Source organism: Heterodontus francisci, chromosome 10 (genome assembly GCF_036365525.1).
Source record: "Heterodontus francisci isolate sHetFra1 chromosome 10, sHetFra1.hap1, whole genome shotgun sequence".
Classification (NCBI taxonomy): domain Eukaryota; kingdom Metazoa; phylum Chordata; class Chondrichthyes; order Heterodontiformes; family Heterodontidae; genus Heterodontus; species Heterodontus francisci.
Genome location: NC_090380.1, coordinates 63,917,504 through 63,941,580, shown reverse-complemented (window position 1 = coordinate 63,941,580; position 24,077 = coordinate 63,917,504). Strand labels below are relative to the sequence as shown.

The following is a 24,077-nucleotide window of genomic DNA, read 5'->3' as shown; positions in this document are numbered from 1 at the left end:
ATCAGGTTTTGTGTGTTTGAGGGACTCTTTTACTGCCAGGGGAGTCTTGCTCTCTGTGTGTATTGTTATGAAAGTACTTCCATTTTTAAAATATTTTTATTTTTTGAGGACTTGTGTTAAAACAGAAAAGATTCCCTGGATTTGTTTTTTTTTTTACCAAGTTCACTGAAAGGACACTTGAGATGTTGTTTGAAAACAACCTGTGCTGGAAATCATGTGCTTTAAGCTCAATAAAGGACAGAAACCTTGGTGACCTGGGGAAGATGTTTACAGAGAAGCCACGTGTCAAAGTTTATGGAGGTCAGGAGGTTGACTTTGAGTTTGGGGAAGATATTGTTTTCAATTCAATTGAGGTGTGAACTGTTTTGAAGACAGTTGGTGTTTTGCCTGCCAAGGAAAAAGAAACCACCCAGCTCACCTCTTGCTCTACCTCTTTGAAGAAAACCTGCAAAGATCCAGTGTGGGAGAGCTAAAATCCCTGGTGCTGCATCTCTCCTGAGAAGCTGGAAAAATCTGCCAGATTAAATCTCATGCCACCTGAAAAGAACTGCTTTAGAAAAGATCCCAGTTACTCGTTTCCATATACCCAGATGCCAGACCCAAAGGGACAACTGACTTCCTTATGTAGCTTTTTTTCCCCTAAGAATTAGCAAGTATTTTGCCAAAGTATTATTTTTTGTCTTTTTTTGTAAAAGACCTCTGCAGAGAGAATTTCTGTACCATTTCTTGTGTGGTGGTGGAATTTAAAAAGGGAACTTTCATATTTCATTGTGTGTTAATGCTTTGCTTCATTACTGGATATGTCTTGTTTGATAAACTGATAATTTTGTTTATTAAAGAAAGCTGGTTGGTACATTTTATTCTGGAATAAAGTGTAGAGTATATGAGTGACTGAATCGGTTCCTGGGTAAACATTTTTAAAATATATGTTGTGACCTGCGGTGAAATGGGACTAGAAAAGACAGTGCACTCCTCCCACCTTGATGGTAACCGTATGGAGAGGTCTGAATTTTGATTTATGGACAGTACTGCAGTTTGTGTACTGGCGTCTGGCTTTTTTGTGTATTGGGCTGGTTGCAATTTTTGTGCATTGGTGGTGCCACTTCTGTGTACGAGAAGTCTTTATTTTTTGTGTATTGTCATGCTAGGCCCCCACCTGCCAAGAATGAGGCATGTTAATTTTGTCATGACCATTGATTTTAAACTGTTACTGGAGTGAACAGTTACTTGTTAAACAGATCAGCCGTGGCTGGAAAAGACATTTGCACATTAACAGAAGGTATTTGAAAGGACAAAGCAGCCATTCCCTGACACATTCAACCCACAATGGACTTTTAATCACCAGACGTTGAAAGTGGGGGAGCTCGCATTCCAGGTTGACTGCTAAGATGGCCGAATACACAAACTGACATGGTCAAACTGGCTGGGCAGAAAGTCTGTTTGCTCCTGGACTGAGAAGATCCCTCTCCTGTCTGCTCCCATCTCTTTCTCACAAGCCTCTGAATCCACTGAAGACACATGAACCCCAAGAGAGAAAAGTCTCCTACAGCCACCAAGGTTTAAGAAGAATACTGGGCCCCAACGAAAAGCAAGAACTACCTACAATCACGGACTCTACAGTGAGCTTGAAGCTCTACAGTAACAGCTCTTCAGATATTGCCTCAAAACTTTCTGCTTTATTTTTCTTTTCTGTCTCCATTTACATGTGTGTATCGCATATACATGCTAGCGAGGGCGCGTCGTGTCTCTAGGTGTCGACCGAGTTAGAGTTTAATAAATTTCAACTTTTCTTCTTTAAACCTAAGAAAGCCTGTTTGTGCTGGTTTCTTTGCCTTATAATTGGAAAGCAGTGAACAAGGATTCACGAAGGGGGAGCTGAAAACACAGGGTGTTTAAAAATTAAACCCTGTTGCAGTAAGACCAGGTGAGGGCTGAAAGGGAACCCTAGACCTCTTTCTCACCTGATTGTAACAGTATGCAATATTGGAATCTTTGTGTATAGAGGTTTGAACTTTTGGGCGTCAACTCTGGGTAATTGTGTCTTGGTTTTGACTTGGGTTCTGGCTGCTAGTTCCAAAAGATTCAACATCTCTGCTGTCGAGGGTGCTGGGCAGCCAGCAGAACACAATTACTTTCTATCCAGTGACATTAGACGCCTGTGGATGAAGGTGAGTACAGAGGTGGACAGGGTTGATGCTCTGTTAATTTATTTTGATGTCAGAAGAGAGAAAAAGAGCTGGAACAACCACAATGGATCAAGCAGTCTCCTTCTGTGCTGCAAACATCGGTGATTCTGTAGAAGAGATCACCAGTGCAGTTGGTGGAATGATTCCTATAACTTTTTACCTACTATCAGCATCAAAGTTATATGACACGCTTCAAATGCAAAATCAGTTCCTTGTACTCTACTAAAAATGTGTTTTTACCCCATCCTCACAAAATCACCTTGTAGAATAGATTTTCTCCTAAGCTGAAAAGCATTTACAATTAGGTTTTATTAGATTCTTAGACAGCTCTTTGGTTAAGTATGGTTAAGTCTTTAGGTGGAGTTATTTCAAAATGACATGCTACCCACATCAGATGAAATTACTTTCTGGAGGGTTCCCGCAATACTTGGCTTCAGTGTGCACAGGAGTCTGATAACTAGCAGACTGTCAACTCATGCTGCTGCTTTGTATTAACACAAAAATGATATTGTCATGACACTGATAATCCTAGGCATGATCGTATCTGTTATGGACAGGTGGAAAATGATGTGGGTGACTTTCAATTTTCACCTCTCAACTGATCGCAGATATTTTATTTTTAAAAACGTGTTTTCGTCCTTGAGTGTTTTAAGGATCTGTCATGCAGGCCCCCACCTGCCAAGAACAAGGCACACATTATTTCACCACATGAACATTAAAACTTAAAATTACTGTTGGGAAAAAAAGAGGGCCAATCACAAGGAGTTGCCAGGCCCCTTGTCAGAAAGACCTTTTTTTTTTGCATATTAACAGACAGTACTTGGAAAGGACAAAGGGACCACTCCCTGCCCCAATTTAATCTGCAATGGACTTTTGATTACCAGACATTGAAAGTGGAGAGGCTAGCATTCCAGGTTAAATGTAGAAACATAGAAAAATAGGAGCAGGAGTAGGCCATTTGGCCCTTCAAGACTGCACCACCATTCAATACGGTCATGGCTGATCACCCAAACTCAGTACCCTGTTCCCGCTTTCTCCCCGTATCCCTTGCTCCCTTTAGCCCCAAGATCTATAACTAACTCATTCTTGAATATGTTTAATGATTTGACCTCAAACTGCTTTCTGTGGTAGAGAATTCCACAGGTTCACCACTCTTTGGGTGAAGAAATCCTTCCTCGTCTCAGTCCTAAATGGCTTACCCCCTTATCCTTAGACTGTGACCCCTGGTCGTGGACTCCCCCATCATCGGGAACATCCTTGTTGCACCTAGTCTGTCCATTCCTGATAGAATTTTGTAAGTTTCTATGAGATCCCATCTCATTCTTCTAAACTCTAACAAATACAAGGCTAATCGACCCAATCTCTCTTCATACGTCAGTCCTGCCATCCCAGGAATCAGTCTGGTGATCCTTCGCTGCACTCCCTCCATAGCAAGAACATCTTTCTTCAGATAAGGAGACCAAAACTGCACACAATACTCCAGATGTGGTCTCACCAAGGCCTTGTATAATTGCAGCAAGACATCCTTGCTCCTGCACTCGAATCCTCTCATTATGAAGGCCAACATACTATTCGCCTTCTTAACTGCCTGCTGCACCTGCATGCTTACTTTCAGTAACTGGTGCACACGGACACCCAGGTCTCACTGCACCTCCCGCTTTCCCAATCAAGCGCCGTTCAGATAATCTGCCTTTCTGTTTTTGCCACCAAAGTGGATAACCTCACATTTATCCACTTTATACTGTATCTGCCATGTATTTGCCCACTTGCTCAACTTGTCCAAATCACATTGGAGCTTCTCTGCATCCTCCTCACAGCTCACACTCCCACCCAGTTCTGTGTCGTCTGCAAACTTGGATATATTACTTTTAATTCACTCATCTATATCATTAATATCTATTGTGAATTGCTGGCGTCTTAGCACTGATCCCTGTGGTACCCCACTAGTCACTGCCTGCCACTTGGGAAAAGGCCCGTTTATTCCTCCTGTTTGTTTCCTGTGTGCCAACCAGTTCTCTATCCATGTCAGTACCTTACCCCCAATCGCAATACACTACCACCAATCCCATGTGTTTTAATTTTGCACACTAATCTATTATGTGGGACCTTATCGAAAGCCTTCTGAAAGTCCAAATACACCAGATCCACCGGTTCTCCCTTATCTATTCTACTAGATACATCCTCAAAAATATTCCAGTAGATTTGTCAAGCATGATTTCCCTTTCGTAAATCCATATTGACTTTGTCCGATCCTGGCATTGTTTTCCAAGTGCTCTGCTATTACATCTTTTATAATGGACTCTAACATTATAAAACTGCTGATGTAAGGTCAACCGGTCTATAATTCCCTGTTTTCGCTCTACATTCTTTTTTTAAATAGTGAGGTTACGTTAGCTACCCTCCAATCCATTGGAACTGTTCCAGACTCTATAGAATTTTGAAAAATGACCAGCAATGCATCTACTATTTCTAGGGCCACTTCCTTAAGTACTCTGGGATGTAGATTATCAGGACATGGGGATTTATCAGCCTTCAATCCCGTCAATTTCCCTAACACCATTTCCCTACTAATACTGATTTCATACAGTTCCTCCTCCTTACTAGACCCTATGTTTCACAACATTTCTGGGAGGTAACTGCTAAGATGGCTGAATACACAAACAGACGTGGTCAGACCAGTTTAGTCAGATGTCTAACTGGCTGTTTTTTTTTTAAATTTGAACTTGCCACAGAGAATTTGAACTCAGAAAGCTCTTTGCTCCTGGACTGAAAAGACCTCTCTCCTGTCTGCTCCCATCTCTTTCTCATGGAACTGAAGACCCATTGTAGATACAAGAACCCCAAGAGAGATATTGCCTCAAACCTCTCTATTTATCTGCTCTTTTCTGTCTCTTTGCACATATGTATCGTGTATGCATGCTAGCGTGGGCCGTGGCGTGCCTCCGTAGGCGTTAACCGAATTGGAGTTTTAATAAATTTCACTTTTCTCCGTTAAACCTAAGAAAGGCTATTGATGCTCATTTCTTTGCCTTATAATTGGATTCACTAAGGGGGATTCACCAAGGGGGAGCTCAAAACACACTGTTTAAAATTAAATCCTGTTACAAGAAGACCAGGTGAAGACAGTAAAAAAAAAAACCCTAGACACCTTTCTCACCTGGTCGTACCAGGTCAAATAGAGATAAACAACATATTTTCTTATAGGTTTAAGAAAAAGATAACTATTTATTAAACAATATCCGAAAATGTTTGCAATCTCACCAACTCACTCAGGCACACACATGCATGCACACGGAAGAAACGATAGAGATTAGAGCACTTAAGTCCGATTTATTGTAAAAAAAAGATGCTGCCAGACCTGCTGAGTATTTCCAGCACTTTCTGTATTTATTTCTGATTTCCAGCATCTGCAGTATTTTGCTTTTATTATTGTTGTAAAAAGAGTTTACTTTGAAACCTTCTTGGGTTTCCAGGAGGAATTGTTAACAGCATTGCAAGCCTGGTGTTCCTTGTCTTGGTTCACTGAAGTATTGATTACCTTTTTTAAGACTCAGTCAAAATTGGTGGACAATTGAATGGCCTGTTTAGCATTTTAATGTGCCTTCCCAAAACTATTCCAGATGTGGTGATGGGTTTAGTCTCCAACAATCATGTTGTATATTTGCAGTACGGTAGGGGTCACCAGATCTCTTACTCCATCTTGTCTACAGCAAAATGCGTCTGTTTTTGGAGTTTAATTCACCAGTTCATTTTTACAGATCATAATTGCTCAAGTTCACTTAAGTTCATAACTGCTCCTTTCGTGGGCATGACATATCTAAACACTTTTAGATAGGGGCGGCACAGTGGCGCAGTGGTTAGCACCGCAGCCTCACAGCTCCAGTGACCCGGGTTCAATTCTGGGTACTGCCTGTGTGGAGTTTGCAAGTTCTCCCTGTGTCTGCGTGGGTTTCCTCCGGGTGCTCCGGTTTCCTCCCACATGCCAAAGACTTGCGGGTTGATAGGTAAATTGGCCATTATAAATTGTCCCTAGTATAGGTAGGTGGTAGGGAAATATAAGGACAGGTGGGGATGTGGTAGGAATATGGAATTAGTGTAGGATTAGTATGTAAATGGGTGGTTGATGGTCGGCACAGACTCGGTGGGCCGAAGGGCCTGTTTCAGTGCTGTATCTCTAAACTAAATCTAAACTTTGTCAGAATCATCTCTGGCCCTTAATCTAGCCCAGGTTGATAAAATGAAAATTTGTTGTAATGGTCTTAATGAAATGAGTTTGGTTAGCCTGCAATGAATTCCTAGTGGGTGTAAATTCATAAAATAAAACTGTAATTTGGCACCAAATTGACTACAGAATCGATCTGGGGAAAACTGGAAATATTGTTCTTGAGGCTGATTTTTCTGAGGATGAGGTTAAAACAAATTTTTCAGCAGAGTACAAGGAACTGATTTTACATTTGAAGTGTGCTATATTAACCTTGATGCTGATAGTGGGTAAAAATAATGATAGAGACCATTCCAACGACTGCACTGGTGATGTCTCCCACAGAAACAGATGTTTGTAGCACAGAAAGGAGACCACTCGATCCATTGTGGCTGTGCCAGCTCTTTGTTAGAGCAATTCTAAATTAATTGCATTGATCTGCTTTTACCCATAGTATATTTGTCCAGTTTTCTGTTAAAGGTTGCAGTGGTCTCTGCTTCAACCCTTTCCTGTGGCAATGTATCTCAGTTCAGCCATGAACATTGAATGGAGGAGTAGGCTGATGGGCTGAGTGGCCTACTCCTGCTCCTTATTCATATGTTGGTATAAAGGTTATCGGGGGTAGGTGGAAATGTGGAGTAATCAGTTCAGCCATGAACTTATTGAATGGAGGAGCAGGCTCAATGGGCCAAGTGGCCTACTCCTCCTAATTCGTATATCCCTGTTTGTATACTCCAACACTCCGTGTAAAGAACTCTCTTCTAACCTCTTTCCTCACTAAGTTACAATTTTAAATTGATGCCCTCTTGTCACTAACTCTCCAAATAAATAGTCTTTCACCCTTATCAAAGTTTTTGTCATTTTAAATTGCCCTTTCGCTGCCTTACTCCAGTGGATATAGTCCCAATATCATCTTGCTAAATTCATTTTGTGCACTCCCTATGGCTTTCTGTAAAGTATGCTGAAAACTGCACATACACATCTTCTTTAGCTGGAAACAAACCAGTGGCCCAAAGATGCTTTGATACAAACAACTGTAAAACCTAATTGGGTATTAACAATGACATGAAAAACCTTTGGTTTACTTTTGGCCTTCAATACCAATGTATAACAATTGTGGTATATACATTAAACTTTAGGATCCTTACATGACCTGAAGAGAGTGTGTTTCAGAAGGTTATAATGTTAGACCAGGGTTAACTGTCAGGAAGAGAGGGTTTTAATAAATAATGCATTTATTAAATATGATTTGTTTGAGTTGCAAACATGCTAGTGTCCTGGGTTGTACTGTTTCTTTAAATAAGTACTGGGTTTAATATGAGCATGCGAGAACCATAAAGCCAGTAATCATTTAACATTGTACGATGTCTCTAATTAAATCTTTTGTTCGAAAACTAGTTACCTGGAGTTGTTGGCTCCATTCATGCACAAGGATAGATCAATCTAAAATCTTCAGTACATTATGATGCAGAATTATGTCTATAAAATTAGTCATCTTTGAAGGTTGATGAATAATTTATAGTGTATTATTGGCAGATGCCCTTTTCAGTATCAGATTAGAAGATGTGGGGATTCATTATTCAGTTGGGAACCATCAAGGATTCATTTTACCAAGGATTCATTTTCAGTTGCTGCTGTAAACAAAGCATATTTTAATCTGGACTGAATGGGTAAGTGTGTGTCTCTTTCTTAAATTATCATAGAGGATGATATTAAAAAAATATAACCAATGCAAAGTGACAAATTAACTTAATTACCAAAATTTCACAGTGCTGTTTTGCTAACTTTTCATCCTGATAAATTCAGATTCAGTCTTTCGACTTCCCGGCCCTGGGTACCCTCCGGTTTCCTGGCAATAACTTTGGGAAGGAAAGTCGGATCTCCACATGGAGATCCACAATGGCAGGTGAAAGGTCTCGATGAGATGGGGTGGGGTGTACAAGTGCCCCCTGGCTGCACCTCTGCCTGGATGAGAAACAGTAGAAAGCTGCAAAACTGCTTTCTGACAATTTCAAAAGGCTGAAATTAAACATCTCAGTGTGTCCATGGGCAGTAGCCAGGCTCCAGGGGCATCCAACAGCACCAGAACCATGACGATCGGACATCGGGGAGCCACTTGGGAGGCTTCCGAAACTATCGAGCTGGACCACCAAAACCCGTGAGAAGTTCTATTGTAGTTTGAATATTTTCCTACTTAATTTACATTTCAGTCACGGAAAATTCTGAAATGATGTCCTTCGTGTGCAGCACTAGGTTAATAAAATAAACTAAAGTCTTGGCATTATTGGTGCTGCAAGAACATTCCTTAAAAAGAGGCGCTGATCTACATCCAGCAGAGAGGGAGGATCATCAGCAGATGCATCACCCCAGCCACTATTGAACATTTTATATCATTGTATTGGCCATGGGCTGGAAAAAAGTTTATCTCTCTGTCTTCTCAACCAAGTTGTAATGTGGGGGTGATAGGGAGTTGGGTTAGGTGTGGGGTGTGGCGGAGCGAGGGAACAAGAAACTTTTATGGACAGGTGAGAGATGATAGGCGAGAGATGATCTCGACTGACCGAAGACCGTGTGTTTAAAAACAAAATGTGTTTTAACCCCTGAGTGCTTTAAATGTCAGGAACAGACAAATGACAGGTTTTCTTGTAAATTTTAAAAGAAAGATAAATGTTTATTGTTCAAAACCCGAATGTGTACACAATTACACCCACTCTCACATTCAGACAGATGCACACACACTCAAGAAGAGATTATGATAAAAGTAGCGTGCATTTATGTCTTATCATTTTAAGAGGTCTCTGTTACACTTGCTTTTTTCCAGGGTGAAGACTTGAAACGATTCAGGCCTGTAATCCTTTTTTTGTATGTTTAAAAAAAGCTCTGAAGGTTTAGGAGGACAGATTTGCTGTTTTGTTCACAGTAGCAGATTTCTCTTGTTACATTTCAGTCAAGGTTCAATGGCAACGCTCTGGTACGATTCCTCCCGGTGGATGAGTTCAAGGCCAGTTCCATTTTGTTCACCTTAAAGCTGGTGGTGTTAGGCAGAGTTCTTTATGATGGCATAGACGTTTCTCCACTCTCTGTCTGCCCAGAATATACCTTATTAAAACTCTTATCAGAAACCTAGGCTGGGATTTTACAGGGCTCCCAACGTCTGGCTCCAAGGCGGGGGTGGGGTTGTGGGGGGAGCTGGAAGATCATTCCGGCAGCTGCACAACATCAGGGGGCCGGGCCCAATCTACCCGGCGCCGGCGAGTCTCTGTGGCAGCTACCCTGCTGCTGGGGAACTGGACCCAGATTTAAATATGTTAATTAATTAAATGTATTTAAATGAACTTACTTGTGATCTACCAATCGGGCTGCGATCTTCAGAGTGGCGGCTGGCACTCCCATATCTTCAGTTTCCCATCTGGAGAAAGCAGGCCTTACAGTGGTAGGGAAGAGGGAGCAAGTGAGATTTTTAGTGCAGGGGGGGCAGGGTCAAACTTTCGTCATAGTGTAGGAGATGGTGGGAAGGGGTGACCTGTGAACTTCAGATTGGGGGCTGTGGGGGGTGGGGGAAGGTCATATTTCAAAGGTAAGTGTTTTGCAGGGGGAAGGGCAGATAATTTTATTATTGGGTGGTGGGAGATGGGCAATGGAATTTTGATTTGAACAGTGGTGGGTCCCTTTAAAAAATCTCAATTAGCTGGCAGGGCATTACCTGGACCTGCACCTGAAGTGCTGTAAGGCTACAGACCAGGTGCTGGAAGGTGGGATTAGAATGGACGGATAGTTTTTTTTCAGTCGAAGCAGATGCAACGGGCTGAATGGGCTCTTTCTGTGCTGTAACTTTTCATGTTCTAGGGCTGGCTGCCCTTTAGAAATGGTGCCAGCGCCTGCGCATTGGCGGCTGACGCCATTGCCCGGTGTTAGAGAGCCCACCCCCTCCACATGATTCGGGGGGGGCAGGCCGACCAGGGTATTTAAATGAGCCACCACGCAGGCGATCATGGCGCATGGCCCGCACATGCGGGCTGCCATTTTTGTCGCCTTCTGCCACTCCCAGCGGTGGGCGCTTAAAATCCAGCCCCAAGTTTGTCATGTGACTTCAGCATCTCTTTCCATTGTCCTCATAAATAGGCTGGAATTTTACTTGTCTCAGTGGGCCCGCAGTCCGGGAGACACAAGCGGGTGCCGAATTTGCTCCCGCTTCACTCCCAGCTGCTGCCCCAATGGAGCGCTAACTGACCAATTAGCGTCTTGGCAGCAGATTACTGCTTGAAGGCTTACGCGGGTGGGAAGGTGAGTGTCAGCTGGGGTAGGGCTAGAGTCAGACGGTGGTGCTGAAAGCCATTTAAAAGGGCTTTCAACACTTTCAGTGGTTCTGAGAGGGCTGCTTTCATCATGGAGGATGGTGGAAGGAGCTAGAGCTGAACACACGGCATATACCTGGATGAGGGGGAAAGGAGTGTCATTGCAATTAAAGGGGCAACCCATTCAAGAGAGCTTGGAGGACCAGAACCTGCTTGTGGCAATGTCAGAGAGGCAACCACATGGCCCCAAGGTTTTCCGAAGACTCTCTGCATAACCTCCTCCAGGCGTCTGAGGCAAGGCAGGAGGTCATCTTCCCAGCAGACAGAAGTTGGAGGTCCCTCAGGTCACCAAGAAGACATGGTTGGAGGTTGCAGAGGAGGTTAGCAGCCTTATGATCTTATTATAAATTATTGGATAACCTCAAGCAGCTCTGGCCTTGTCAGATCAGTTGCAGAGTGCAGCATCTCGGTGGGAAGTCTGACCCATCTAGTGAACCATCGCTGTACTTCCTGCCCTAGATTTGGAGAACAAGGCTGTGCGCATTGCTCTAGGTGTGGTCTCACCAGGGCCCTATGCAATTGTAGCAACACTACCTTATTCTTGTACTCTAATCCCCTTGCAATAATGGAGGGGATGGCCCCAGTGCCACAAGCGGGTCAACAACCTTCTGCATTCTTCCAGGGTAAGGGGCATGTCTCCGTCATCGTTGCTTTGAACTTATACGGGAGGGTTACCAGGTGTTGTTGTGTCAAAGTTGAAGCCATCCATCTGGAGTGAATGGCTGCAGCCCTGTCATGGGCCATATGCTGGGCACATCTGAGATGCACAATGATCCAAAAGTGTCCCAACAATGCACTTCAATGGCAACGGTCCCAGAGGCAGCACGCAGCACAAGGGATGAGTGGGTGCTCCTTCAAGTCAAGGAACTGAACTGATTGCCATGTATTTCCACAGGAGAAGGGGGCCCAGACCAGTGGCGGTCACCAATATCGCAATTCTCACGAGTGTGGAAGAGGATGCATTGAAGATGGAGGACGCTCTGTTGCCGATGGTGAGGCCGGAGCACCTAGCCAGGAGAATGAGTTCCGCAAAGTGTGGGCACAGTTTGCGGGGATGTGGGGGGGGGTGCCGGTGAATGGTGGCTCAAGAAATGAAGGTTGCTCACGAGTTCAAAATCTCTCGCATGTGGCCACGCTGCAGTCTATATGTCCTTCAGTCTGGAGTATTGCTCGCACCTGATCATTTTGTTTTCCCCTACAGGTGAAGTGCAACAGTGGCCAGGCAGCGTCTCGGGGGCACATCCGTCCAACTCTGAGGAGGAGGGGACCTCAGAGGGTGCAGCGTCACATCCTTTCCCTGCACCATGCACCAGCTCAGATACAGTCACCTCAGTTGGGCTGTTAGCATCTTCGGATTCGTGCTCACAACCTGGTGCTAGCACTGCACAAGTGTCAGACCAACTGCCAGAGGCAGTGTAGGTTGATGCCTCTGATACTCAGAGGACTGTGGGACGACAGGCCAGTGCTGATCCCCGTGCTGATGATAAGCCTCTGAGGGCAGGCGGGAGATACTGCAGGTGCAGCGTGAGGTGTGTGGAGATCTAACGTAGTTACCAGAGACGATGCGTGATCTGGCTCAGACTTTGGAGATCTCCGTCTAGGCCCTGAGTACTGCACAGACCCTGCTATCTGTGCAACTGACTTCCGCCATTGACAGATTGGCAGTTGCAGTGGAGGGCCTGATCCAGCAGGCCATTCAAAGCCTGCCGGAGATGCACAGAGACCTGCAAACCCTCACAGAGACAGTGAGCTCTATGCAGCAGTGCCTCAGCGAGATATCGACGAGGCTCCTGCAACATCCAACAGCTGCTTGGCCCTCTGAGGTCAGCAGGGAGGCCCAATTGAGCCACGTGAGGGCATAAGATCAGCAGCTGCATGCATCTGGGGGCTCCTCTCAGGGCACTCCTGATGCGTACAGCGGCTCCTTGTTCTCTCTGCCAGTGACATCAACACCTCAGAATCCCAGAGTGACTGAGACTGCTCAGGTTCACCTCAACATGCCGGGGCCCTCACGGCCTCGGGCAGTCAGAGGACACCTGCCAAGGTCATCCCAAGCCACGGCGCATCTGTGCAGCCACTTGCCTCTGCCGTGGCTAGCGGCAAGGGGTCATTAACATGCGTGAGCACTCGCAAATATTTCAAGAAATCACATTAACTGACTAAGGGTCACTGGTGCGATTTAGAATTATTTATTTGTTGTTTGACTTCACACAAAACTTATTACATTTCTTCCTTGTCTTTTTTATCTGTCTTAAGTCAATGATGATGTATGAGGCGATCTTTCTCATCTGCATGAGATGGAGACTTGGGCAAGGTGCCACATTGGGCCCTGGTGTGTTAGATGGAAAGGTGGGCTATTGCAGCTGAGATTAGCACCAGCAAGTGAGTGCTTTAGCGTTTCCAGCTGATATGAATGCCTGAATTCAGATTGACATGTTAGTTTTGGGTCATGAGCCTCCAATCAGGAGAAACACCTGAGTATCAAAGCCTCCTGAGCCTCCGTTGCGCTCAACTCCTGCAAACCTTCAACTCCCTCTCCCCCCCCCCCCCCCCCCCCCCCACCCAACGTTCAGGTGGCTGTACCCTCCTCGTGCTGAAGAATGTCCTCATTCAGGGCCTCCCCCCTCTGCAGCGCCAGGTTATGTAAGGTGTAGCAGACAGCAGCAAAGTGAGATACCCTTATTGACAAATTCTGAAGGGCACCACCTGAGCAATCCAAGCACCTAAGTCTCATCTTCAGAAGACCTACAGTCTGCTCAATGGTGATTCTGGTGGTCGCATGGCTCGCATTTACTGTTCCTTTGCTTCATTCTGTGGGTTCCTCACAGATGTCATCAGCCACATCTTCAGGTAACTCCCTGTCACCAAGTATCCGTCCTTGCAGGCACTTTGTGGTGGTGGGGGGTGGGGTGGCTGAATAGTGCCTACTCGTCTCCTTACAAGTGGTTGCTCCCGGTGCACTCTGTGACCTTCTGCCCCTCCCCCATTACCAGGCTGCAGTTGGCCAGCAGGTCGTTGATTTCCCTGGCCACTTGTCCTCCTGTTCCTCGCTAGAGGACCCTCCTCCAGAGTGGACAATGCTCATGGCAGCATTGTCCCAAAGATGCAATGAGGATAGCTATTTGCTGTCTGCTGTAAGGACAGGCACTCACAACCCCCCTCTCCTACAAAGAATAAGTCCCTGATGACGTCGGGGACCCGACCTGACATCGCCCGCCATTTTCGGGTTTGGCCACCTCGGAGGATGCCCGATTTGAGCAGGTAAAATTCCAGCCATAGTTTTAGTTATTGTCAAACAATGGAGTCCTGGTATCAGCCATCCATATCCCATATTGATAAAAATAGAGATTTTCACACCCATTCTCTGGATTTCAGGTTTGGAGTCAAAATGTCTGCGACAGTATTGTGAACTTTTTTTTAAAATTAGTTTGAGGAATGTAGCCATTAACCACAGGAAAGTCATTTGCATTTTCATGAATTTGCCAAGCCTTGTCCAGACATGAAAATGAGCTCAGGGTTCTTGCAGTTCCATGTGTATTGGCAAGAAAGAAAAGGTAACCTGACCTCTGAACTCCATTTTGTTTTACAGAAAAGTGTCCGTTTTGGATTTACTCCATAAGTTCGTATTGTGTGATCGTGACAAAACAAAAAGAGTGAAAGGAGTCAATTAGCCTCATATACTATCTGATATCTTATAACCTGTTGTGGTGATTTTGGTCCAGGCATTAATCAAAAATTTTAGAAGCCATAATTCATATAACCATTTCTGATTAGCATCTCCTATTTCAATGCATTCAATTCCGTAAACTCTACACCCTAGTGATTATTGCACTGTGTAACATACAGTGGCCATTGAGAAAGGACCCGTCGCATCATCCACAATGTGGAGGTGGCAAGCTGCAGATGTAAACTGAAGACATAATTTAAAATAATATATGCCATGGTAAAAGTCTTGAATGACCTTTTTATTCCAACATCAACATAATGGTTCCACATTAGGCTACAGATTTTAAGAGGAGCTACACTGGCCACATGCAAGAGGAATCCCCAAAATAGCAGTTTGATTGCTATTCCAGTAATGCAGCTTACCCAGTGCAGTACTGCAGATTCCAGATTGACAACAGCAATGATTTTTTTTTAAGTGTTTTGCTCACTACTAACCTTGAGGTAATGAACGCATTACCCGAACAAACTTATACAGCTGCATCTTTTCATTTGAATTAAGTTGAATTTGACTATGTTGTGGTAAAATACAATTAAATTTAGTATTAACACAGATTTTTTTTCACGTTTTAGTATTGTATTAAAAGGCCCCCCACCTCGCTCAGAATTTCCTGAGGGTCAACATAAAATTCAGTATACTGTTTTTGACCGGGCTGGAAACAAGGCTTCATGCCAGTTTACAATTAAAGTGCAGGGTAAGTCTTTTTGATAATTCTGCATGCATTGTGTAATAATTCTGGGTCACTGTCATAATTTAAATATAGCGCAAACATTATACTTTATTTTCGAGATTATTTTCTTTCATAATCTTAGCTGCCTCTTTTGAGGTGATAATTGCTTTATTATCATGACTCCCCAATGCCCGTCCACAATCTACAAGTCAAGAGTGTGATGGAATACTCTTCACGTGCTCCAATAACACTCAAGAAGCTCGACGCCATCCAGGACAAAGTAGCCTGCTTGATCGGCACCCCATCCACCATCTTCAAAATTCACTCCCTCCACCACCGACACACAGTGGCAGCAGTGTGCATCATCTAAAAGATGCACTATAGAAACTCACCAAGGTTCCTTTGACAGCACTTTCCAAAGCCGCAAACACTGCCACCTAGCAGGACAAGGGCAGAAAATGCATGGAAACACTACCACCTGCGAGTTCCCCTCCAAGCCACACACCGTGCTGACTTGGATCTATATCATCGTTCCTTCATTGTCGCTGGGTCAAAATTCTGGAACTCCCTTCCTAACAGCACTGTTGGTGTACCTGCACCCCAAGGACTGCAGTGTTTCAAGAAGGCACCACTTTCTCAAGAGCAATTCTGGATGGGCAATAAATGTTGGCCCAGCCAGCGACGCCCACATCCCATAAACGATAAAAAAAAATTCCAGTTACTATTTTCCTTTTTTGCTTTTTTAAATCTCTACCCTTTTTTTGTTTTAGATCTCCCACATTTCCTGGCCAAGTAAGTGAGGAGGTGGCATGCTGCTAAACTCTGCCAATGCTACTGTATAGGTAACTGGCTTGAGTGTGCACCCGGTAGTTCCACCCTCCCCACCCCCTCCCCCAACCATTCAGCACTTCCTGCTCAGCTGAGACCAGGCCATGTGGCCATGTAGAGTACACAGTGGTCTTCCACAGTTCTATGTAGGAGCTTTATATAATGACCGTATGCAAACAATACTTTTCATATTTAAATCGAATCATAATAAACGTTTACTTCAAGCTTGACTTTACATTAGACAGGAATTGTTACATTGTAAAGCTTACTTATCCTGAACTGATTGTATCAACCAAAAAAATGTAACAAGTAAAGGACTTTGAATTCATCAGGCTGCTGTTCCACAGACAATGTGTAGATAGTCCTGTAATGGACTGTACCTCACCTACTTAATCATCTGAGGATAAAGCTCTTCTGAATTCATTTTTAAATTCCCCCTTTCACTGCATGAAGCGATCAAGTGAGATGCTGGAATATTCATCCCCACATCTTTCCATTTTAAGTTGTATTCCACAGGCGCCATTTCTTTCTTTGTTTACTGCAGTAAACAATAGGTTCGATTGTGCTACGTGGAGTGTTTGAATCCCTTGGTCCATGCTTATTGTGCTAACTTGCAATCCCATTCCTATATGGATATTCAACCATTTATTTTTGGAATTAATCAACAACTTATATTTATATAGCACTTTCAATGCAATAAAACACTCCAAGGCATTTCACAGGAGCATTATAGAACACAGAGACATTGGGTCAAACAACCAAAAGCTTGGTCAAAGAGGTTTTAAGGTGTACCTTAAAGGAGGAAAGTGAGGTAGAGAGGCGGAGACATTTAGTGAGGGAATTCCAGAGCTTAGGGCCAAGGCAACTGAAGGCATAGCCACCGATGGTGGAGTGATTTAAAATCGAGGATGCTCGAGAGACCAGAATTAGAGGAGCACAGGTATCCCGGAGGGTTGTGGGGCTGGAGGCGATTACAGTGATAGGGAGGGATGAGGCCGTGGAGTGATTTGAAAATAAGGATGAGAATTTTAAAATCAAGTTGTTGCTTAACCAGGACCCAATGTGGGTTAGCGAGCACAGGGGTGATGGGGGAATAGTGTGAGTTAAGATATGGCAACAGAGCTTTGGATGACCTCAAGTTTATGAAAGATAGAATGTGGGAGACCAGCCAGGAATGCATGGGAATAGTCTAGTCTAGAGGTACCAAAATCAAGAATGAGGATTTCAGCAGCAAATGAGCTGAAATAGTGCAAAGTCGGATGATGTTACGGAGGTAAAAATAGGTAGCCTTAGTGATGGCGCAAATATGAGTTTGGAAGCTCATTTCGAGGTCAAATGTGACACCAAGGTTACGAACAGACTGGTGTAATTTCAGACTGTTGCCAAGGAGAGGGATGAAATCGGTGGCTCGGAACAGAGTTTGGAGTGGGGACCGAAAAGAATGGCTTCAGTCTTCCAATATTTAAATGAAAGAAATTTCTCATCCAGTGCTGGATGCTGGATAAGCAGTCTGATAATTTAGCAACAGTGGAGGGGAGTCGAGAGAGGTAGAGCTGGGTGTTGTCAGCATAAATCTGAAAAATTGCCTGTGCTTTCGGATGATGTCGCTGAGGGGCGTCATGTAAATGAGAAATAGGATCGCAAGACCCGGACAACAAGGATAGATCCTTGGGCACACGGCATTATTTGAAGAATAGAAATTCCTTTTCATCTCTACTTTCACTTGAACCTTACTAATTGTGTATATTGTACACTTGGTTCATTTTCAAGCAAAAGAGAATACCAGTTGATGAATAATGGACTTAAGTTGTCTCATATGTCCAGTAATGTAAAAACAGTATTTAGATCCAGTACCCAGACAGCTATGTCATTCCTCTAGTCCAGACTGTAGGCATTTTATTGATTGAATGTTTTCCTTCAATATGATTTACCTATTGACGTGAGTTGTGACATCGTACAGAACTAACATCTTATGTAGTTTTAATATCCTTTAAAGAAAGAAAAGGTTTGCATTAATATAGTGCCTTTCACACTATGATGGAGCTGTTTAAAATGCTAGTTAGACCACAGCTGGAGTACTGTGTACAGTTCTGGGCACCACTGGAGGAAGGACGTGATTGTACTGGAGAGGGTGCAGAGGAGATTCACCAGGATGTTGTCTGGGCTGGAGCATTTCAGCTATGAAGAGAGACTGGATAGGCTTGGAGCAGAGAAGGCAGAGGGGGGACCTGATTAAGGTATACAAAGTTATGAGGGGCATTGATAGGATAGAGAGGAAGAAACTTTTTTCCTTTAGCGGAGGGGTCAATAACCAGGGGGCATAGATTTAAGGTAAGGGGCAGGAGGTTTAGAGGAGATTTGAGGAAATTTTTTTTCACCCCGATGGTGGTTGGAATCTGGAACACACTGCCTGAAGGGGTGGTAGAGGCAGGAACCCTCACAACATTTAAGAAGTATTTAGATGAGCACTTGACTTGAAACGCCATAGTATGTAAGGCTACGGGTCAAGTGCTGGAAAATGGGATTAGAATAGATAGGTGCTTGATGGCTGGCACAGACAGGATTGGCTGAAGGGTCTGTTTCTGTGCTGTATAACTATGACTCTGTCATCCTCCGGATATCTCAAAGCACTTTAGAGCCAAAGAAATACTATGGAAATGCCGTCACTGTTGTAATCTAGTGAAATACAGAAAGGATCCACAAACAGCAATGAGATAATGTGTTTCAGTAATATTGATTTAGGGATAAATATTGGCCAAGGCATCATGGAGAACTCCCCTGCTCTTCAAAATAGTGCATGAAATCTTTTACATCCACCCGAGTGGGCAGACGGGACCTCGTTTAAACGTCTCATCCAAAAGATGGCATCTCCCACAATGCAGCATTCCCACAGTACAAGTCTCTGGGGTAAAACTTGAATCTACAACCGTGAGTCAGAGGTGAGAATGCTACCACTGATCCAAGTACAAGATTGGAACAGCTTAGGACAGACAAAAATTGTTTCAAAACTGAATTGCTTATAACAAGAGTGGTATCACTACTAATGCAATAATAGAAGACAAATAAATTGAGACTGTGGTAAAAATCTGACAATTACAATTTTGAAATCAAGCTATGCTAATTCATGCCACATTGTTTCAGTAATTTGATCATTGCCTGTCAAACTAGTAACGCGATTTAGATTTTCTGATCATGGAATTTAGCTATTTTTAAACCGATTTTTGATATCATGAATTTCCTTTACTTGCACCTTATTCTTAAAACCCCCAAAATCAGAAGGATCATGAAGTCCCACTTTCGTAGTTTTATTTGTACTAAAGCCAGTTTGAATTTTGTTAATTAACTTAACCAGTGTTTATTGATTGAACAGCTGTGGACTGTACTAATTGTTGGTACAGCTATTGGCAGTATGAATTGAGTCAACAATGTTAAATACACCTCAAAATGAATAATGTTAGGACAGAATGGTTTATTTTCTGCAATTTATAGCTTTAGACACTGTTGCCTCTAGTGCCCCCCCCCCCAAAGGATCTATCCTTTGCCCCTTCCTATTTCTCATTTACATGCTGCCCCATGGTGAAATCATCTGAAAACAAAGCATCAGTTTTCACATGTAGGCTGACGGCACCCAGCTCTATTTTACTGCCTCCTCTCTCGACTCCTCCACTAACATTAAACTATCAGAATGCTTGTCCGATATCCAGTACTGGATGAGCAGAAATATCCTCCAATTAAGTGTTAGGAAGATCGAAGCAATCGTCTCCAATACCTGCGACAAACTCTATTCCCCAGCTACCAACTCCATCCCTCTCCCTGGCAACAGTCTGATGTTGAACCAGACTGTTCACAACCTTGGTGTCACATTTGCCATTACAGAGGCCATCTATTTCTATGTCTTCATTCATGCCTATTTCCTCTAGACTTGACTCTTGGCTGGCCTCCCACATTCTACCTTTCGTAAACTTGAGGTCATCCAAACATCTGCTTGTGTCCTTACTCACACCAAGTCCTGTTCACCCATCACTCCTGTGCTCGCTGATCTACATTAGCATCTCTTGTTTTTATTTCAGATTTCCGGCATCCACAGTATTTTGCTTTTATTTAAATACTTTTGAAGTGTAGCCACTGTTGTAATGTAGAGATTGTGGCAACCGATTTGCTAAATCTGAAAATTGCAGTTGGGTGTGCTATTCGACAGTTAACAATGGGTTACTAAAGGTTTTTGAAAAGATTTTTGTCAGCTCGTTAATGGGCAATATTGCCATTTCAAGCTGTATGTGCAAATTCTTTGACCTGTATAGTGGGCTGACCAACACAGTGGGACCAATTAGACAGCTGAGCAGCAATTAAATGCAAAAGGAGCTATTTAAAATGCTGAAATATAAACATAAAAGTGCTGGAAATACACAACAGATCTGGCAGCATCTGTGGAGTGAGAAAGAGTTAACGTTTCAGGTCTGTGACCTTTCATCAGAACTCTTATCTAAAATGCTGCTTGTGCACAGAGGACAACAGGCCATGGGTTTGCACATACACATTAAAAATATTTAATGATAGGGTGCTTGTTTCCAAAAGGACAAGTATAGCTGAATGAATCTTCTCCTCCATATAAGAATATAATTTTTTAAAAAAATTGAGACTATAATTATAATTGTTTATTTATGGTTTTAATTAATATACCAGGATGCATCACTGCAATGTCACCTTTCAGAACTCAATAAAGCATGAAATGGGAAAATGCCATTTGGCCCATCAAGCCTGTTCCTTCCACAGACCCCTTTCAATCTACTATATCATGAACTCTACCCCACCCAATTAATAATCCAGGGGAAGGTTGTGGAAAGATCAACCTTAAGATACTTATTTAATTTTGTATCCTACATTATAGTCTAGTAATTGCTGTCAGTGTAAACCATTGTCCCTGTGGTGATTGCACAAAACTGGTCAGCAGTTTAAGGAGAATATGAACATTTCTGATATGGTCATTTCTAGCTCCTGTCAAGGTATTCAAAAATAGAACTGTAGGTTAACTGGGGCACTGTAATTTTAGCTACTTGCTTATTAGGTTGCAATTACCTATTACATTTCCTAACAGGTTAATATGCTGATTGAACAGGTGAGATGGATGGCAAAATTGGGGGAATCAAGCCTTAAACATAGTTGGCATCCAATTTCTTCCACCCGTGATTTCCATCCAGTTACTTTTTGTGTGCTAGATTGCTTGCACACATTTTGTGTTATAGCCTTATTAAGCCCTCAGATTATCTGCAAAAATATCCACATGAACATCTGGCTTGACTTTCCCAGTTTATACACTGTGATTGTACTTTTTTCCAACAAAGCCTATTTTGAGTAGATTCATCTTAAAAGAGTACAGGCTGTGGATTTTTGGTAGCGATGTATATTTTTAATATTGTGCTTTTCTTAGTTTTTTTTTGGCATTTCTGAAAAGTTTATCAAAATGAATTTGTGGAATTATTTTTGGAGGTTAGTTCTTATTTACATATTACTGAGAGTTTGGTTTTACAGGAACTGAAGAAGTTTATGACGGAGATTGGTTTCAGTACACCTCAAATAGAAATGTAATTATTTAAGTTGTGAAAGAGAGAGGCTATGAAATCACAGCAAGAAGGAGGCCAATCAATCCATCACACCTCTGTGGTTGCTAGCTTTTTACCTGAAGTATTTACTCTAATCCAATTTCCCTACTCTTTTCCCATATCGTTTCATAATCTTCCTTTTCAAATACTAATCCAATTCCCTTTTAAATGATAATTTCTGACTTAATAGCCACTTGTGATATAACATTCCATTTTTTAGTTACTTGCATTCTTTTAGTGATGATCCTTAACCTCTGCTCTGTTATGGCAATCAGCAGAAAACTTTCATAATCTTTCATAATGTTGAAAACCCTTTTTTGATCTCGGTCTTCTCTGTTCCAATAAAAATCCCTGTTTTTTTTTTTGGAGCCTTTCTTCATGACTTTAACATTTCATTCATGGTATCCAGCTTAATGCTGAAGCAGAAAATCTCTCCTTTTATCCTTATCAAGACAGTCCTGATTTTCAGTTTAACCTCATTTTAATAAAAAGGAATTGGGCACCTGACCCATATTGAGTCCAAAATGGGCAGATAGCCAGAGGGAAAGTGAAATGGTGCATATTTCATCTACATTGTTGAATCCGTTCATTATTTTAAAGGGTTTTCACATGTACCCTTTATATTTCATTGGAAAGCAGAGCTCATTTAAAAAATACTTTTTATTAAGCTTCTTAATGGGACTGATCAGTGTCAACTATGTGAGAATATGAATAGCAGGTTTGATCACAATTCAAATATTCACATCCTAATTTGTATTCAAACAGAGAAACTGAAGTCTATGAAATAAATCATGGCAAAGGCTTTGCATACTTACATCGCTGGCATAACACAATTTTGTTTTAGCAAGCTGAATTACTGCAAATAAGTTATTCATATAGCTATTTTGTATTCTAAAGATTCTAAAAACAATGAAAAGTAATGCATTTATTTCTATCATAGATCTACTTTGAATTACTTTTGTTCTCAGTTAGACGCTGTGGGAAGCTCGCTCCACCAGATAATGGCTCCATGCGATGCTCCAGTGATGGGGATAACTATGGGGCAACCTGTGAATTTTCTTGTATGGGCGGCTATGAATTACGAGGAAGCAAAGCAAGCGTCTGTCAATACAATAATATCTGGTCAGCGGCTGTACCAATCTGTGCACGTAAGTGTATTTGAGACCTACATTTTATTTTACACTATTTAAGCTCTTGTAGGAATCAGAATTGTAACTAGTTCTGTGTGTGTGAGTGTGTGTGTATATGTATAATTTTACCTGTCTCGAATATAATAAAAGCAGTACATTACACTACAAAACTATCTTAAGATGCTATGTGCTTCTCAACTGTTAACTGAAACTAACCATATTCCAGTCTTTACAGTTCCTTCACCAAACAGCCATTAAAATGTGACTGATCTTTGCGCCTGTATTTACTCAATAATAATTAGACTTTTTCTTAATGGTGGTATTGATCTGGAACTCACTGCCTAAGAGGGTGGTAGTGGCAGAAACCTCCACAACATTTAAAAAGTGCTTAGAATACGCATTTGAAGTGCTGTAACCTGCAAGGCTATGGACCAGGAGCTGGAAAGTGGAATGAGGTTGGATGGCTACTTGTTAATCAGCATGGACCAAATGGCCTCATTCCGTGCTGTAAATATCTATGACCTCTGATTAATAAAAAGAGAAATAATCTCTGGCAATTGATCCAAACATTTGTTTCAATTATATTGCAGCCTTAAAAAAACACACTATTGCACATTAGAAGCAGACTAATACAGTGTGCAGTGCATGGCATAATGCTCCTGCACTTGTAAAATTGCACAATCTCTGACTTAATGTGAGCAGTGCCACAGCTGATCCATTGGCAATATATTAAGAGATGCTCATAATGCTCTGGTATCACACTGTGACATCACATTTTTAATTGAATAAAATAAGTAATCAAGTCATCGTTTGGATGTGAGAATCCCAAAATTCCACCAGACCTGAAACTCGACCAAATTGCTCATAAAGAATTTTCATATTCTTCCAGCAGTAATTTTTCTCAAAAACTAAAAATTCTAAATGCCCAATATATGGTTTGTCAGATAATGATAGAACTTGCATTAGTGACCTAAGTGACCTTGGGCCATCCCAAAGCAGTTTACAGCCAATGAATTATTTTTTTGAAGTGCCCTCACTCTACTTCAGTAGGTTATATGACAGCCAATTTATGTACAATCAGGTCTTGCAAACAAAATAACCTGTTTATTAATTTTTTGGGGCATTGGTTAAGGGATAAATGTTGGCCAGGGCAGCATGTGATTAAATTAAACAAAAAAAATATTTTTATAAAATTAATCTTATGGTGACCTTTATTAAGATTTAGAAGGTCTTAGCCTTTCTCAAAAGCCTGGGCTTACATTGAATACTTATCCTGCAGTTATCATTCTATGCCTCTGTTTTCCTGGATGCTGCAGTCTGAGCATGTGCAGAGTGCAGAATTTCACAACATGCATCAGGATGAGAAAGAAAGATCTTGCATTT

At 42.3% G+C, this 24,077-nt stretch overlaps 1 protein-coding gene across 5 annotated transcripts in view; it reads left to right on the top strand.

Annotated features, from left to right (window-relative positions):
• srpx (sushi-repeat containing protein X-linked) overlaps positions 1 to 24,077 on the top strand; it is a 135,859-nt gene that overhangs the window by 95,204 nt on the left and 16,578 nt on the right. For all 5 annotated transcript variants that reach the window (XM_068039901.1, XM_068039899.1, XM_068039900.1 and 2 more), the window contains 2 exons: positions 15,039 to 15,160; positions 22,533 to 22,712. In XM_068039901.1, the coding sequence (XP_067896002.1) occupies positions 15,039 to 15,160; positions 22,533 to 22,712 (302 nt within the window). The remainder of the gene's footprint in view (positions 1 to 15,038; positions 15,161 to 22,532; positions 22,713 to 24,077) is intronic.